At 37.4% G+C, this 18,885-nt stretch overlaps 1 protein-coding gene across 1 annotated transcript in view; it reads right to left on the minus strand.

Annotated features, from left to right (window-relative positions):
* Window positions 1-18,885, minus strand: part of LOC5569342 (vacuolar protein sorting-associated protein 13D) — a 108,794-nt gene that overhangs the window by 2,853 nt on the left and 87,056 nt on the right. Inside the window, 2 exon segments of the mRNA XM_021845922.1 lie at window positions 1-1,425; window positions 1,427-3,049. Coding sequence (XP_021701614.1) covers window positions 1-1,425; window positions 1,427-3,049 — 3,048 coding nt within the window.

Genomic DNA, 18,885 nt, shown 5'->3' on the forward strand with positions numbered 1-18,885 from the left:
CAATCGGAACTCGTCGAACCTATCGAGTGAACAGACTTGGTAATCACCTCCTGGTGCTTCCAGCTGCAAGTATTGGTACCCTAGGGGTTCATCCAGCACATAGGCGATGGAACTGTGAGGCCTGACGTACGATTTCAAATGATTCTCGATACGTGGCGAGGCTCTCTGGTGGAATACGATAGGCACTTCGGAATAGTTATCCAACCGGATCGGAGGTGGGAGCGACTGCGCATCGCTGAAAATCATGAAGGTCGTTGCTCCCTGGACTATGGTTTCCAACCGGAGGAAATGCATGGCACCATTGACGGTTCGTATGTTGATGTAGAGGCTTTGAGTTTCGCGGATAGGAATTCCCGCAGACCACAAGCATTCCGGGATTTCCGGCAGACGGACGCATAGTTCCTGTACCTTGTCCAGACGTGGCCAGTGATAGGCTATATGGCAACCTGGGACCGCTTCGATTGAATTGGATTTTGCAATCGCATCGTGAATCGTGCTGGTGAAACACTTCTGCAACACCTGCAGTTTGTACGAACTTCGGTTGTACAACTGGTACTGAGGAGAGAAGGTCACTATGGATGTTTGGTTGTATCGACCTCGTGCCCGTTGAACCTCGATTCCTATGATGAACGATCCACTGCCTCCGATCAGCTGTCGATGTTTGACTCCCTGATCAAGCTTGAATGGCTGACAGTAGATAACCGATTGTCCGAAGCGTTTGCCAAGGCGCATGGTCAAGCAACCGGAACAAGACGGATCCGAAAAGGCGAACATGAACGGCGATATCATTCGTGCTTGCTCGTTCTCGGAGAATTGACCTGCGCTTTCACAGTCCAAATCATCCTGACGGAACACCAGAGGAATACCAGTCTTGTTGATCAACCAATAGGGAGCACTTATCGATATTTGAATCCCTCTGCCTTTGACGATGTGAATAAAAGCTTTGAGCTTCAGCATCCTCGCTTTGGTGTCCAATAGCCTCACGTCTTGCTCTGCTGATCCGTAGAAACCAGCGGGAATTGTTATCAAGCCAGCATCCGGATAGCTGTCGAGGGTGATCGTCAATGCCACTGATTGTTCTATGTCTAGTTCGATTATTTTCGCTGTTTCCGATGCGGAGATTCGTCCGTGCGATCCGGATGGAAGTTGATACAGTAGATCACACGGCAGAAGATTGTGTATTCGCATCGGTGGCCAAATGGTAATTTGGTGACCCGGTAGCCGTATCACGTCCCTCGTCGGATATCCTTCCTTTCGGAGTGCGATCAACATCCGGTATGACCTATCGCGCAACCCTCGGCACGTTCTCAATTCCTGGTACACCTCGCCTGTATCCATGGCCTCGCTCCACTTCACGCCCCTTTCGGTGAACTGGAAACCGTTATTGCTATTGAAAGACTTGTGAACATCAAAGTTTTGCAATAAGGGCCCAACCGTCGCTAGAGTTGCTCAGCTCTTCCGATCGTGAGTTGTTTGCATTCACTTCCTCGATCAGTGGAACATTCGCCGGAAGTGGTCGGAAGAAAAGAGTCGCATGCACGTGGGTCAACGGAATGTTCAACACTTCGTTCGAATGGAGAATTTGCGTCTGTGTGTCGGGCCAATCTCGAATATTCAGATGCCCAAACAGGTGTTCCATCTTCACCAGAACGGGGTTATCCAGTTTATTCGTCAATTTTAAAGCAGATCGTACCGTGATGAGCTTCTGAGCTGAACCTTCGAGGGTCACCGCAAACACAATCCGGGCACGTGGAATTTGCGAGTAGTTATCGACTATGTCGGCTCGTGCGTGTCGGAAGTAGGTTCCTACACGATCCACAGATATTGGTCCCACTTCCTGCCATCCATCGACACGTACTGCGATTTGATGTAGATTGAACTTATGGGTATCTCGATGTCTTTGCTTGCTTTTAGTCGCATACGAGAAAGCGGATGTTCCTCCGGGGTCCACTTGCGTCCACTGGGTATTGGGATCGGTCAAAACGTTCGAACGTGACGAAATTTCCGTAGACACTACTGTAGTGTACCAAATCCGAACTCCGGTATCGTTTCTAATAGCAAAAGGAACAAACGGTGTGCGTCTACGATAATTCACTGGGCTCCTATTAGCTACATTAACATTAGAATTGTAATAATCCTGCGTCCAATTCTCCTTCACCATCTGATATAAATCAATTAACGTACTGGTAATGTTCAGTCTTAAAGTATCGTTGCTCACTATCCTCAGGTTCAGCAGATTCCTGCTTGTCCCAGTCTGCCCTAGACTGTATCCCCACTGCGCTTCAACTTTCCAAGGTTCGATCAGGGGTTCCCAACCGCTCAACGCTCGATTGTAATAATCGCCAGCAAATACTCCAACCATACGTCCGGTCTTGACTCCAACAAAGTTCTTAGTAGTCGCGGAGAAAACCTCCAATGCCGTATCTGCTCCATCCATCGGCACCGCGCTTTGCCCCAATTCTTGCCTCAAGTCGAGCTTACTTAGCGACAGCTCCACCAATGGCACATCTGCATCTCGGCAATCGTCAATCACACAAATGGATATGCAAGGTGCCTTCAGTTCGATCGCCTCCACCATTGTACCACGTTTCGGCGCCACGGACTCATACTTCTGCGGTTCCGAGTTCTGAGTTAACCACAGCGCGGCGTCATCGATCTGATATCGGCACATATCCAACGCTTGCAAACAATCTTCACGATTAAACCCAAGTAAAACTAACTTCTCCACAGCCGTATTGCCAGTATCTACCCCATCTTCCATGCTAGCCTGCTTACTGTCCCGCGCGTTCTTGGTTTGCCCCGGTAAGGACTCCAGCATACGTTGGAACATCTTTACGTCGTGATAGGACAGCCGAATGCACAGCTGCTTTTGCATCTGCACGTCCAGCACTCCCTGACGGAGGTCCATGTTGACCGTAACGGGATCGATAATGGACAGACCCGTACCATCTTCCGTTCCGAGAACGCATGAACACACCTCCAGGTTGTTCAGATTGATGGACATGGTTTTGGCCAGCTCGAATGGACGATACGATACCACGGTGGTGCTCTGCAATAAATAATTACAAAATTAGGATTAGATTATCGTGAACGACTATGATGGACGAAAGGCAGAGGTGAAACAGTTTGGAATCAACTTTGAAGATAGTACTAAAACTTGAAAGGCACAAATCTCGCGAAGAAAGCATCCAACAACAGTGCACTTTTTATTTTGGCTTTGTGCACTGACAGAAAGTTTAAAATAAGAAGATCAGAAAAGTTTGCCATCAATTTCTCCAGTTTAGTGCCTTTGAAAACGTGAGTAGGGGCACAAGGCGGCCATTGTCCCGGCCATCTTTGGATTCCGAGATGTTTCACCTTCAATGGATGTTCAAATGAAGCGTGTATGATGATCAGGCCATATACTTTGGTTGGGAACGACAATCAGATAAGGACTGTTCATTTTATAAAGTGGACACTTTGTTTTTGTTATATCTTTTTTATTTATTGATAAAATCGTAATCGGTTTTCTGTGCATCGTTCAACTATTATTCTACAATACTATTAAAATATAAGATCTTAGAAAATGCTTTTGGTTGAAGAGCCAAATATTTTTTCCAAAAACTCCTAAGAAAAGCTGTTCGTCAAAGTTTAACATTATTTTTCGCAAAACAAAAATCCTAATTTTTATGAACATATTGTATGTTTGTATCCTTTATTATTCTACAAAAGGTATACCTTAAAAAAAATCAACTATACCCAAGAAACATTTGCCTATTTTATAATCATTTATTAAGCAATTTTTCACAACTACATACTGAATAGTTGCTTTTTTATTTTACTTTGCAGCTGCTACGCACACATTGTTCAAGCAAATCTGGAGAAATTATTAGGCTACCTATCATTTAGTGACTGTAATAATATATTGAAATGATGTTTATTCAGGTTTCACTTAGCCTAATAAGGATTGATGACAATTTAACAAACAACATTATTGCAGTATAATTCAGCATCATGTTCAACAACATTTTAATAATTTCCATGTGGAACCTTTGTTCAGGCGTTGTTCACACAAATTTGGAGAAATTATAAAGCGTGTCGTTGTATACTGACTTTATTCTACAACTGCCAAATCACTTTATAAGCATTTATCTCAGCTTATATTCAACTGCCACAAAATTAATTGAAAACAAATAAATTACTAAAAATCGCCAACACCGTATACATCAAATGCAGTGTATACTTTTACCATGAATTATTAATTACTTTCAATAATTACCTGGATACTGGATTCAAACTCGAGACCTTCCCATCGTCAGCGGTGTTATATTCAGACAAATAGCCAAGACCATCTCAGAGAGAAAGGAATGTAAACGATAATTGAGAGATGAGAGATAAAACGATAAAATACGATGTACCGGTTATTACAATAAACGCAGGCCTCTGTCGGTCTCTTGTACTTTGAACGTTAAACCTAGTGGTTGTGTTTTATAAATTAGTGCTACGAGAAAACCCCAAAATTTGAACATTATAAGTGGACGACGAGTAGAAAACTTTTTTGATTTTTGTTTCAAAGTTTCATTACAGAAAGCATTGAAGCTTTTGTAAAACATTTTTTCCGTATCGGTCAGTGAAAGCAGGAAGCGTGCATTAGTGGACCGTGCAGCGAAGATAATTTTCGTTTACAACCATAGTATCAGGCAGTATGGAAAGTCAGTGAGCTGGGTGAAATTGTAGTTAAAGCAGCTGGCATAAGGAAAAGTTTAAAAAAAAACTGTTGCGAAAAAAAAAAGTGTAAAGAAAAATTGGACGGAAGCTGTGCCACATGGTCTATATTCAGCAAAATAGCCATTGCAATTTTTCATTGTCCCGCTTGGTCCGCCATTTCAAGGTGTAGAAGTGGAGTTGAGCTTTAATTGAATTGCTTTAAGAGAGAGTGAGCGAAGGAACTCAAAGGTACTGTATAAGAAACATAAGTGATATTGAGTGGTTGAAATCAGACGGCGGTTTTAGCTGAGTGTAGCGACTGTCGAAACAACACACTGAAACTAATGTTGCAGTAATTACAACCACTGCATGGTTCTTAAAATTACTATTCAGAATTATGTTTAAATTTAACGTGTTTGTCTTTACAAATACTGCAATATTGTTAAAATTACTATGCCATCGATCGATAAATTTTACTTTTACGAAGAGTCAAGAGCACTATTGCCTTGCATTGGAGATAAATACAATATCGTTAATTTTGAATGAGCAATGTTGTCATGTTTACCATGTGCATGGTAATTTGAACAACAAAGCGTGATGATAATGCCTCTATCAACTTGGCTGTTTTTCTCCGTTAGCTTGCGAAGGATTAACGTCAGTGCGGTCATAGAAAGACTTATTTTTAGTGTTTTGGCCATAATAAATCCAATGTATTCATAGTGACTACTCAACCCATGCTGCTATGCTGCTATTAATCCAGAATTGGTAAGAAATATTCATAGAATATACAACAATTCACTCAATAACTTGTTTTCATTTTGCAGATCACATCGTGCAATTTCCAGACCCAAATAAGTGATCCAAAATATAAAGACTAGTTCATTCTACTTTTATTGGTGAGTATTCTATTATTTATCGATTTATTACGTTTTATAAATAAAAGCGAGATTAATTATGAATATGTTTTATAGACAATTTTAGCGATGAGGAGTAGATGCTACATGTGCCGCCATGTTCCAATCAGAGATCGATGAAGGCAAATACGGGCATAACATTCTCTACAGGACACCACTACAAGCGCCGTTTATGAAATCCAAAATTCAAGTTTGTTTATGGACTAAAACAATTATCATATAAATAATTCTGCAATAAATAATTATGATTTATGTAATTGAATAGGTGTTTTTAATAGGTTGGAATGAAAATAAGGAATATTCAAATTAACTGTACGATAGCTGTCTTTTTAAACGCATCGCATGGTAAAACAAATTACTATGAATTGTTCTCAAGATTACCATGTAGCATGGTAATTTTGACTGAACCGTCGAATATCGTCGGCATGGTAAAAAAGACCGCACTTCCCGTTTGAGATGAATGAGTAACGTAGTCTGCACAAATCAAGTGGTACAGCGCATTTAGTTTAAACCATCAACATAGTATTTTTTACCGCAATGCTGTTCTCAGTGCACAGATTTGTTCTGGCAGTTGTGAGCATAGTCAATCGAGAGATCATCAGTGCAGTCTTGGGAACTGTGACCACAATTCACCACAGTTCATCGATTCTGCCATTCCACCAAAACACAAAGCAGCAGCAGCATCAATACCATCAGGCGTTGCGCTGCCAACGGTTCACACACTGCTTTGTCTCTCCACTATGACCATTTTCGGACAGCCATTCCAAGCTGAATGATTGAAAAAAGTGTTAATAATCGCTAATATTTTGCTTGTGTTTTCAACTAATTGAAATCTATTACCTCTAACAGAAAGATCACAATCATTCCGTTACGATACATATAAACACGTTCAATTTCATACTGCCTTTATCGAGCAAAAATGCAAAACCCCGAAAACCGCAAAAATCGTGTCACCACTGTGCTCGAGTCATTTCGCATTCGGGGTTGAAAAACGTTAGGAAGAAGAAGATTACATTTTTGAAGAGCCGTGACATTTTTTTGTTTTGAACCGTCATGGTTTGCTTTGGATTTTGATGGTCGTGTAGAAAGATGTAAATGTAGAGGCGGTAAATGTTTGCTCCAGTACTTTTCTCATCCCTGCATCAGTGATATAGTGTGGTTGAGAGATCTGCAGCAAAGTGATAGAAGAGAGTGAGAACACCAAAAGAACATAAAGAGCTTGCAGGCAGCTGAATTAGTGAGAAAAAAGAGCGAATTGGGAAGTCAACGGCTGAGAGGACTGCCGGCGAGAGCAACATTGGTTAGGACGAGCATCGGTGAGACGAGAGTCATTTGAATAACATTGGAGAGACGAGCTTCGTGAGACGATTCGATTGTGGTGAGCAGAAAAGAGTATTGAGCTGTGTATCAAGTAAGTCATTTTAGACCATTTCATCTCATTCAGGTGTGTTTATCGAAGTCGTCAGCATGTCTGCGTTAATCGGAAGCATTGATCACTATATGCGGGGCTCAAGCTTTGCTAGTTATATGAAACGAATAAATATCCTTTACCAGTTGAACAATGTTACAGATAATAACAAGAAAAACCTATTCTTGGCGCTAAGTGGGTCAGTTATTTTCGATGAAATAGAACTTATTTACCCGGGAATAGACATTGCGGATATTGATTATGGTGACATGATCAGTAAACTGAAAGAAAGATTGGACAAAGTTCAGCCTAATATGATGCACAGGCACAAATTCCATGCACGTGTGCAGGGTGTTGATGAGCCTGCTGAAAACTATGTATTAGCTTTGAAATTACTCGCTAGTCATTGTGGTTTTGGTGCACACAGAGAAGAAGCAATCAAGGACAAAATTGTTTTTGGTTTAAGGGATCAGGATCTGAAGCACAAGCTTTTAATGAAAGATGATATGACTTTAGAAGAGGTAGAGCAGATGGTAATTCGAACTGAATTAGCTAAGTGCCGTGCAAAAGAACTAGAAGAAAAGAATGAGGATCCAAGAGAGGTGAACTCAGTGAAGTACCGTTTAGGAAGTCAGTCGAATTTCAGTGACATGAATAGAGATGGAAGGCAAGGTTCAAGTAACTACAGTAGGCGTTTTCGCAATAGAAGTAGAAGTACTAGCAGGGATCGTGAGCGTACGAGATTCAATCATAATCGCTAAGATTACTACAAACGGCAACGCGAAGAATACCAACCAAGAAACAGCTATTCAGATTATCGTGGTCAAGGAGACGGAAATCCACATCAAAATGTAATTTGCAATTTTTGTAAAATGAGAGGTCATATAAAACGTAATTGTTATAAACTGAAAAATCGCAAAAATGTAAATTTTGTGGAAGCTGATCCGGTTGAGATCAATAGCTACGATTTCAAGCGGTTACAGATAAGAGATTCAGAAGATGAAGATGATGATTATCCTTGTATGATGATAGCAAGCAATCGTTTTAGCGAGCCGTGTCTTGTGAAGGTTATAGTAGAAGGGATTGAGCTAAGCATGGAAATAGATTGCGGTGCGGCAGTCACAGTTGTTAGTCTATCAGTATATAGAATGTATTTCAGCCACATTAAGGTTTCTAAATGCAGTAGTCGTTTGGTCGTAGTAGACGGGCAGCACTGCCCATAACTGCATAACAGTCACATTCGACATTTTTGACAAAATGGAGTTAATACCATGTAGAGTCATCAAATGATAAATACTTTCGATCAACTTACTGAAATCTGTGAGATTGTTCTAGAAAATTCGAAAAAAATACCAAGTTGTTTTGTCACATTGGTAATTATAACCGCATAACAGTCACATTGAGATTATAAATGAGCCTCGTAATGTAAAAACAATGAAATTTCTATCAGAATTATTTTCTGACAATGCACCTAGTATGCGATATGAGTTGTACAAAATATCAGCCTTAAATAAGCACTTTTGAGTTCCTGGTAATTTTTAGAAATTTAAGTTTCTTTCCATACTGCCATAAAATGCACGCTTGGTACTCCATTTACTCAATGCCTACTTTTGTCGAATGTTACAAATATGCAGTTATGGGCAGAGCAGTTATCAATTTTTGGCGAAATTTCGGTTAAGGTGATGGTTAATGAGATTCAGCATCAGATGACTTTAATAATACTTGATTGCACAAGACGTTTTGTCCCGTTATTCGGCAGAAATTGGATAGACGTTTTTTACCTAGCTGGAGGAAAACTTTTGGAAATACCATGAGAATCAATGCTATGAACAAAGATGCTGACAATAGTTTGAAGCTAGACATGGGATATGAAGCTGACCTTGTTCTGAGAGAGGATAGACCCATATTTAAAAAAGCTTACGACGTGCCGTTCAAATTGAGAGAAAAGGTTGTTGGTCATCTGGATTCGTTAGAAAAGCAGAACGTAATCACACCATTGCAGGTTAGTGAATGGGCGTCTCCTGTTGTTATTGTTCCAAAAAAAGATAATGACATAAGAATGGTAATTGATTGTAAAGTGTCCATAAACAAACAGATCATTCCCAATACATACCCGCTACCTTTAGCACAAGACATATTTGCGTCATTAGCAGGGTGCAAATGGTTTTGCTGCCTTGATTTAGCAGGCGCGTACACTCAACTCAAGCTATCGGAAAGATCAAAGCAATTTGTTGTTATAAATACAATTAAGGGATTATACACTTATAACCGGTTGCCACAGGGTGCATCATCTAGTGCTGCCATATTTCAAAGGGTTATGGACCAAATTTTAATAGTATTGAAACATGTTCGCTGTTACTTAGATGATGTACTGATTGCGGGAGAAACTAAAGAAGAATGTTTATCAAATTTGTATTTGGTACTTGAGAGATTACAAAAAGCTAATCTAAAGGTGAATTTTAAGAAATGTAATTTTTTTGTGAATTCTCTAACGTATCTCGGACATTTGGTTACTGAAAAAGGGCTTCTTCCATCGCCAGAAAAATTATTGACAATTGAAAAAGCTAAAGTTCCTGCAGATACCACTGAGCTCAAAGCATTTTTAGGGTTAATAAATTTTTACGGAAAATTTGTTCCTCACTTATCTGCCAAATTGAATTGTTTATATGCTTTATTAAGAAAAGATACAAAGTTTGTTTGGAAGAAGAAGTGTGGAAGAAAGTAAGAAAGCTCTATTAACTGCAAATTTTCTCGAATTTTACGACCCGGCAAAACCAATTATTGTTGTATCTGATGCATGTAGCTATGGATTAGGAGGAGTGATAGCTCATATGGTTGATGGTAAAGAAAAACCTATAAGTTTTGCATCATTCTCTTTAAACCCTGCTCAAAAAACATACCCAATCTTGCATTTAGAGGCATTAGCTCTAGTATGCACTGTTAAAAAATTCCACAAATTTCTTTTTGGACAAAAGTTTACAATTTATACAGACCACAAGCCGCTTTTGGGAATTTTTGGCAAAAATGGCAAACATTCGCTTTGTGTGACAAGATTGCAAAGATATGTCATGGAAATGTCTATTTATGAGTTCGACATTTGTTACAGGCCTTCTGCCAATATGGGAAATGCAGATTTCTGCTCAAGATTTCCTCTAGAGCAAGGTGTTCCCAAGAAACTGGATAGTGGTTGCATCAAGAGTATAAACTATTTTGGAGATTTTCCTTTGGATTATTCTTTGATTGCAAAAGAAACTAAAACAGATAATTTTCTTTCAAGAGTGGCAATTTGTATTGAAAATGGGTGGCCTAATAAAACAGACAATGATTTGCGAGCAATATTTTCTTTGCGATTCGATCTAGAGGTAGTGGGGCCCAGATAGCCGTAGCGGTAAACGCGCAACTATTCAGCAAGACCAAGCTGAGGGTCGTGGGTTCGAATCCCACCGGTCGAGGATCTTTTCGGGTTGGAAATTTTCTCGACTTCCCAGGGCATCGAGTATCTTCGTACCTGCCACACGATATACACATGCAAAAATGGTCATTGGCATCGTAAGCTCTCAGTTAATAACTGTGGAAGTGCTCATAAGAACACTAATCTGAGAAGCAGGCTCTGTCCCAGTGGGGACGTAACGCCAGAAAGAAGAAGAAGAAGTAGTGGAAGGTTGTGTCATATATCAGGATCGAGTTTTCATACCCGTTTCTCTTAGGAATGATATTTTGAAGCTGCTTCATTCCAATCACAATGGGATTGTTAAAATGAAACAAACAGCTCGCCGATCTTTGTTTTGGTTCGATTTGAATAAAGACATAGAATTATTTGTAAAACACTGCGAACCATGTATAAAAATGTCAGTGGTACCTAAACCGGTTTGTAGCACTTCATGGACTCCAACAAATCGGCCATTCAGTCGTATTCATGCTGATTTCTTTTTCTTTGAATCAAAAACATATTTTTTAGTTGTGGATAGTTATACAAAATGGCTTGAAGTGGATATAATGAGAAATGGAACAGATGCAAACAAAGTTATTAAGAAGTTCACAGCTATTTTTGCTAGATTTGGACTACCAGACGTTCTAGTGACAGATGGAGGGCCACCATTCAATTCTAGTCATTTTGTTAAATTTATGGAACGTCAGGGTATACGGGTCATGAAAAGTCCTCCGTATAATCCTAGTAGTAACGGACAAGCAGAGAGAATGGTTAGATTAGTTAAAGATGTATTAAAGAAATTCCTTCTGGATCCTTTGACAAAATCACTTGATGATGATGATAGATTAACTTATTTTTTAGCGAACTATAGAAACACTTGTTCTTCGTCAGATGAAAGATTTCCAACGGAGAAACTTTTGAGCTACAGACCTAAGACTTTAGTTGACCTTTTGAACCCCAGACATAGTTATAAAGATTTTCTGGTACGAAAAGATTTGTCCCCATCAAGTAAATCAAAAAATAAAGACATTTTAGCTTCAAATAAAGAGACAAAATATGACATCCCGTTGTCCGAAGATCCATTTCTCAATTTAGTCCTAGGGGATAGGGTTTGGTATAAAAATAATGACAAACATGCAATTGAGAAATGGGTCGAGGCAAAATACGTCAAAAGAGTATCACCTAATGTGTTTGAAATCTCTTTCGGCAGGCACAATTGCAATGCACATCGGAATCAACTAAAGATTGTGAATCCGCGACAATCTAGGTCGACAATACGACTACCAATACAGCGACAGAAACGACGTAGGGAGTCTATTGACTCTGAGGATGACTTCTTAGGGTTTTCGGACGAGACGAACGCAGCTAGGAAGGATCTTGACAATACGAAACAAAAGCATGCAAGGACAAGCCCCATTAGAACGCGAAGTTTTTCGCGATCGAAAAGAAAGAAGGATGAAAAAGAAAATCGAAATAATTGAAAGCCCCAGTAGCAATGAATTGATATTGAGTCCTGGGATTTGTATTCAGAAATTACAACTTCTAGCATGCCAACAAAAAAAAAAAAAGATGTATTTCATTGTCAGACATTTGGCGCTCAAAGTTATAGGATATTAAGTTAAGAGCATGTTTGTTATGAATTCGAATAAGATTGGTTGTCATCAATTTATTATAAAGTAACTATGAATTAAGGTCAGTTCTTAAGGGGAAAGAATTGTTATATTCAGACAAATAGCCAAGACCATCTCAGAGAGAAAGGAATGTAAACGATAATTGAGAGATGAGAGATAAAACGATAAAATACGATGTACCGGTTATTACAATAAACGCAGGCCTCTGTCGGTCTCTTGTACTTTGAACGTTAAACCTAGTGGTTGTGTTTTATAAATTAGTGCTACGAGAAAACCCCAAAATTTGAACATTATAAGCGGTATACCTTGCCATCTGCGCCATCCTTGAATTCATATATCAGCCTTCCAGTGCCCAATATAAACCTCTTGTAGCTGAACATTAATCACGCTTGAGCTTCTGTTCAACAATGTCTAATCAACACGTGCTATGCTGATCAACAACTGAACAAGCGCATTACTTCTGCTGCTGTTCAGTACTGATGTGAGCTGAATTCAGTCGGCTATTTATAGCGCACAGTGAGAACATTTATTTCAATGCTGGTCAAAAATAAAGTTTATTCACAAAGTAAAAACAGTCTGAAATGATGAATCGAATTTCATAATAAGTTTTAACTTGTTAAATCTAATTTAATTGTTCATCTAACTATACTAAAATTCATTTATTTCATATATAATATTTTTATTAGAATAATATTTTAAGTATTTGTCGTACTTTTCCATATATTAAGCATTATAGAAATATAAAGTATATTTCAACCATTTGTAAGTTAAATGTGCTCTTTTTGTTTTTCAAAATAATCCTATATCAGAAGACTGATTCAAAATATTTTCTAAACATAATTGAATAATTGTATTGAGAAAGCATCAATTATTATTATATCCAATATGCTTTTATATATTAGTAAGTTAGTGATGAATTCGCCAAAGGCGAAAAGCCACTCAAATAGAGATAAATAATAATAATATTAGTAAGTTGAACATTGTAATACATTAGGAATACAACGCAATTTTTAAATATTTTGTCCATTTTGTAAGGCTTATTTGTTGCTGGACAATGCGTTTATTAATCGTTATTATGGCCTTCTTTGGATTAATTGCTCGGATGATATATCTATGTTGTATTAGCATTTTATAAAATACCTATTCAGCTTTAAATCATGTTCATGTTAAGCATGGAAACAGCTGAAGTGCGAAGCAACCAAAACGTTAGTTCGTCTCCTGTACATCTGTTCACACAATTATATTTGTTTGGTGGAATATTGGCTCTTTAATAGAAGGAAAAATGACTTGTTCAACTCATTAGTAAAACAATCTTGACAAGTCGGCAGAGATTCTATGGAGAAGTTTAATAAGTGTTGATACTACTTTTATTCATTCCAACGACAAATGTTAAACATTGTCTTAATTTTGGATCTAAATAGCATCTTCTCAGCTCTTTGTAGGGCATTTTTTCATCTGTCACCAATATTCAACAATAATTAAATATGTATGTTTATTTGTGACTCTGGACTATAAGTTTGGTAACAACTTTTATGTAATTATTGTTAAATTATAATGTATACTTCGATTATCATTAAAAATGTTATGGATAGTAACTTTTCCGATATCAATAACGTCGCAGATGATGATCACTACATTTGGAAAATTTAAATTATGATGTTTTTAATCCAATTAGAACTTTACCCTCGTTGATCCATAGTCGCCTACATGTCTTAGAATTGATTTAAAAAAAAAATTGAAACATTTTAAAATAACATAAAAGACATGATATGTTTTGCTTGAATAAAAGCATACTCATATACTGTTCGCATTGTTTTTAAGTTTTACTAATCATGCTGGTCAACATTTTAAGTATAAGACACTGAAACTTTTGTACGATTTGTTGTTAATCAAATGTTCAATATTTTACTAAAATGATGGCTATAACCTATAGAAGCTTTTAATCAGTCAATTGTTAAACTTCTTATGTGTTGTAGAACAAAAGCTACTATATTTGCATTTTCGGAGGTTTATCCAGCTCATATTCAAAACACAAACTTCAAGAGGAATAACAGCTTTTTTACAAGCGGAAATTAATTTTATTCAATTAATGATTCAACTAAAAATTTGTTCAGCAATGGTTGCTGCTATGCAGCTTGTATTAAACACGTAAGTATCTTAAAAGCTACCAATTGTTCCTTGGGTATTCCACCATTCTCTGACATTAGGTAACTTTAGTGATGCACCCATTTATGGCCAAATTTGCTGATACACCATCCTTTTACTCCCAGCAAAAGAGGAAAGTAAAAAGCGTGTTCAAAACTGGTCTGGTTTACTAAATAAACTATATTTGTGCAAACGAGAGCCAAATCGTGCGTTTAAACCACAGTCCTAAGCACAAGTTTTACTGTTTATGGTAGTTTTACTAAAAAGTCTCATACTTTTAAAATCGTGTACGCATATTTATCGATCTGCAGCAAATTGTAAATGGTTTTCTCCGAAAATTTCAATTGGTAATCTCAGAATAACATATTACAAAAATAATAGGTGCAAAATGAAGTCGATTTTATTACAGCAGTGTTGCCTATTATGATGATTGTCAATGTACTTTGATAGGTCTTCTAAGAATAAAGCAATTGTGTATCTATTGTGCTTTAAATGTCACCTGGGGACTTAATAAGTAACTCTATGAAGGCGTAAGTCATTTTTCATATTAATACTATATTAGGACTTCCGTCAGGACGTACTTTTAACCAAAAAAATTCTACTCATACCGATCCCCTTCAATTTTAAAATGGTTTTCTCTAAAAATATAGGGGGAAAATGATGTTATTATATCTGTAAAATTGTTGTTCCAAAAATAACTTGATTTTTTTCATCAGGCTTCTAGTTGATGATACTTTCGAAGAACAAGTCCTTTTTGAAAATAAAAAATATAAATTGTCGAATTTTCCAGCCAATTTCTAACAATCATTGATTTTGATAACCTCCAAAAACCGACCGTTCTAATCGTTGTTCCATATTCGTGTGAAATTTAATTATTTTGGAGAATTTTTATTATCAGAACATTGTACAATACTAGTCAAACGATGTGCAGAAAACCGATTGAAATTTCATTGATAAATTAAAAAGATACAGCATGCACAAGGTGTCCACTTTATAAAATGAACAGTCCTTAACGTCCATGCTGGCCAAGAAAGGAGTTCAGATAGACAATTGAAATGTTCAGAATCTACAGAATAATGAACAAGAATGGCCTAAAACTGATTGGTTTTACTAGTCTCCACTTCCATACTTCTTGTAACGGTACATCTGGAGATAATCAAAGCAGAAATAACAAACGCAAATCTTTGTTAAATGCTAAGCATGGCGTACCAATAGTACTTCGCTATTCTTGATGACTAATATAGTCCCTTTTATGTGGTTCTTCGACTCTTGCTCAACAATTGTTATCCCTACCTCCTCGCGGTATTGGCAACCTTAAAAAAGCTCAAGTAGTCAACTCCAGTGGGAACTTTGATCGTATGCTGATATGCCTCTACAAAACTGGAACGTCTAATCTCCATGTTACACGGCTCACAATAGCTTCTATTTCCTGTACGAGGGGCGGCTGATCATTGTCCGAGACGCATAGAAGGACTCAAAGCTAAACTGTGCACTACGGCCCCCCGAAAGTTTAGGGGGTTGGTGTCAGACCCTATAAGCTAATCAAGAAACGAAAAATCAACGAATGAATACGGACCGGAACAATCGGCGAAGACATATATGAGCAATTCTCGCTGAAACCAGGCCGCCATCGGCACCGATCGTTAGAATTCAAATTTTATGTCACTGATCGCTAGTTTTCAGTAAAACTTAAGGGTGGTGCTTTCGGTTTTGTCAAATTGGTGGACCCCTCGTACGCTGCGAAAAAGCCCATTTTTCGATAAATCTTGGGTATTTCTTCACGTGATATGTGTCATATTACCCTTGGAACACATAGCAAACTTAGAAAGAATATAGGTTTCATTTGAAGTTAACAAGATCTTGGATTTTGTTAGAAAAATTGATTTTTCACCATTAGTGCACCGCTCGTTTTAAATTCTGAGATCACCATCAGAAAGCTGAAGAAAAATTGCGTAAGATAGGCTACAAAAACTAGGTGAGCAATAATGGCATTTACCCTATGAAAGGAACGATTTTCTAAATCATGTTCCACGATTTTGACGCATATGGCGAGTGCAATCAATGTAAACATTATTTTTTGTACTACAACGAGACAATCAATGAAAACCGTTCAATCATTTATTTATCTTGTTTAATCATTATTCCTGAATTCAAAAATATGTCGAAGAATTATTATGTTATCAAAATTTGCATTATAGAATAAAATTCATATTCAATAACCTGTATTTATAACTAATAAAGCTGAGTATCAGGCTCGATCCGGTAGGGAAGTAACGTCAGGAAAATGAAAAATAATAAGAAGAAGAGCATACGTAACCTTGTTCTTCTTGGTAGACTCTAAATTCGACATGTTGAGACCAAGATGGCGTAAAAATCCAAGATGGCCGTCAGATTTTATCACTCAAAATAATACTCTTATTTTTCATCTGAATCGAATAAAACATCAACGTTTGAAAACTTGTTTCCTTGTTGCACAAAAAATAATGTTTGCATTTATTGAACATTCATAGAACATGATTTAGAAAATCGTTCATTTCATAGGGTAAATACCTTTGCTCACCTAGTTTTTGTAGCCTACCTTACGCAATTTTTCCTCAGCTTTCTGATGGTGATCTCAGAATTCAAAACGAGCAACAACAACAAAATTCTAACAAAATTCAAAATGGCGGAAAAATTCAAAATGGCCGCCGATTTTTTTTAACTTCAAATGAAAACTATATTCTTTCTCTATACGATGCCACTAAGTTTGCTATGTGTTCCATGGCAAATATACACGCAAACAAATTTTATTGTATAATCTACCGAATCCATGGTAGAATTAAGAACTGCACCAACGATTTTCAACCGACTACAAAAATCTGTTAAGTTCACTATAATCTGGTGAAAATAACTGAGCAGTGCAGTAAATTTGACTATGTCCATAGTAGCATCCACTACAAAGCATTGTATTTCAATCCGTGACACCCACCGTACAACACAGTGTGGTCAAAAGTATGATGCTAAACTTCTCATATCAAGAATGATTCTAGTCAAAAATACTACAACTCTGGTTAAATCAACAGAAGAAATTTTCTTGTGTAGTGATATTGACTATGTTTTGGTAGAGTTAACAGATTAATGTAGTCGGTTGAAAATCGTTGGTGCAGTTCTTAATTTTACAATGAATTCAGTAGTTTCTACAATAAAATTCATTTCAGTGTAAGAAATATCACGTGCAGAAATACCCAAGATTTATAAAAAAAATGGGCTTTTTTTGCAAACAGTTTAGCTAGCTGGCGTACAAGGGGTCCATCAATTTGAGAAAACCGAAAGAACCACCCTTAAGTTGTATCGAAAACTAGCGATCAGTGACATAAAACTGGAATTCTAACGATCGGTGCCGATGGCGGCCTGGTTTCAGCGAGAATTGCTCATATTAATAACTAATTATCCCGGATAAAAAATACAAAACAAAATCAATATAACGTATTGTAACAGCACCATTCAATATATTGGAAATACAATACAGTATATGTAAAATGACAATACAATTACAGTACAATATATTGTTTTGAACAGTTTACTGTATTGTATATGAGATTTTTGCAATATAATGTATGGGTGGTTAAGTATCGTAACAATACAAATATAGATATTTTCTCATACAAACATTTTGAAAATACAATACGATATAATGTTCATGTATTGTCTGGATTAGCAATTCGTGTATTGTTGTACAATACAAAAACAATTCAACGAACTGTATCATGGTTGCATTCGTCGTTACAGCTAATGTCAAGTGACTACTAAAAAACTTCTTATTTTTACTTTTTGAATATTTTTCACCCAACATTTCTTGCTTTCTGAACTTGTTTTGTTTATTTCTTTCAGCAAAGCTACATAGAAAAAAGCAACAGTTGTTTTACGCGAAAATAGGAATATGACCAAAATTGTAAGGTATAAAACCAATTAAAAACAATACAATGTTCTGTTACAATATATTATATTGTTTTTGAATTGTATATCCAAACAAGAATAATATTGCTTCGACATTCAATTACAATACGCTGTATTGTATCCAATACGTTATATTGTACATTAATGGTTTATTCCATTCACTGAATGATACGTTTTTTATCCGGGTATTGAGACGTTCGATTTGAATACGGTCTTCGGCAAAGTTGTAGCTGACGAAAGTATCTAACAGTATCAGCGTAGCTCTAATCCTCAAGTGACCATGGACAAACGCTATGGCCGGTTGTTTGAATTGCTTGATTTTTCCACGGTAATTTCCACATAAATTTTTAAGGGCTTGTGCAACCTCAGTGTTCATCCAAATGAGCTAAAATTTTGGCAGGACACTCAGAATTCGATCTTAAATCGAATGAGTGGTGTGGAGCAGAAACGATTTATTAAACCACCATAGTGCACAGTCCTCATTCCGGAAGCGCTAGTACATATTACACGGAAAGCCGAGTATGACAGCCGCGGAACTATTTCAACAGATTCAGCCAATGTGTCCATCCGCCTTGAATGAGGTAGCAAAAGTCGAACTTGTTAGTGAATGCGTCGAAGACAAAGTACATGTTAGTAGCCGGAGCTAGGCGCTACAGTGTTTTTGCGTTGAGGTAGTCAACCTTGAATTCACTCCTGCACTAAGTGTACCGTGCTAGAAGTGCTTATATGACTGGA

This window comes from Aedes aegypti, chromosome 2 (assembly GCF_002204515.2).
Source record: "Aedes aegypti strain LVP_AGWG chromosome 2, AaegL5.0 Primary Assembly, whole genome shotgun sequence".
Taxonomy (NCBI): domain Eukaryota; kingdom Metazoa; phylum Arthropoda; class Insecta; order Diptera; family Culicidae; genus Aedes; species Aedes aegypti.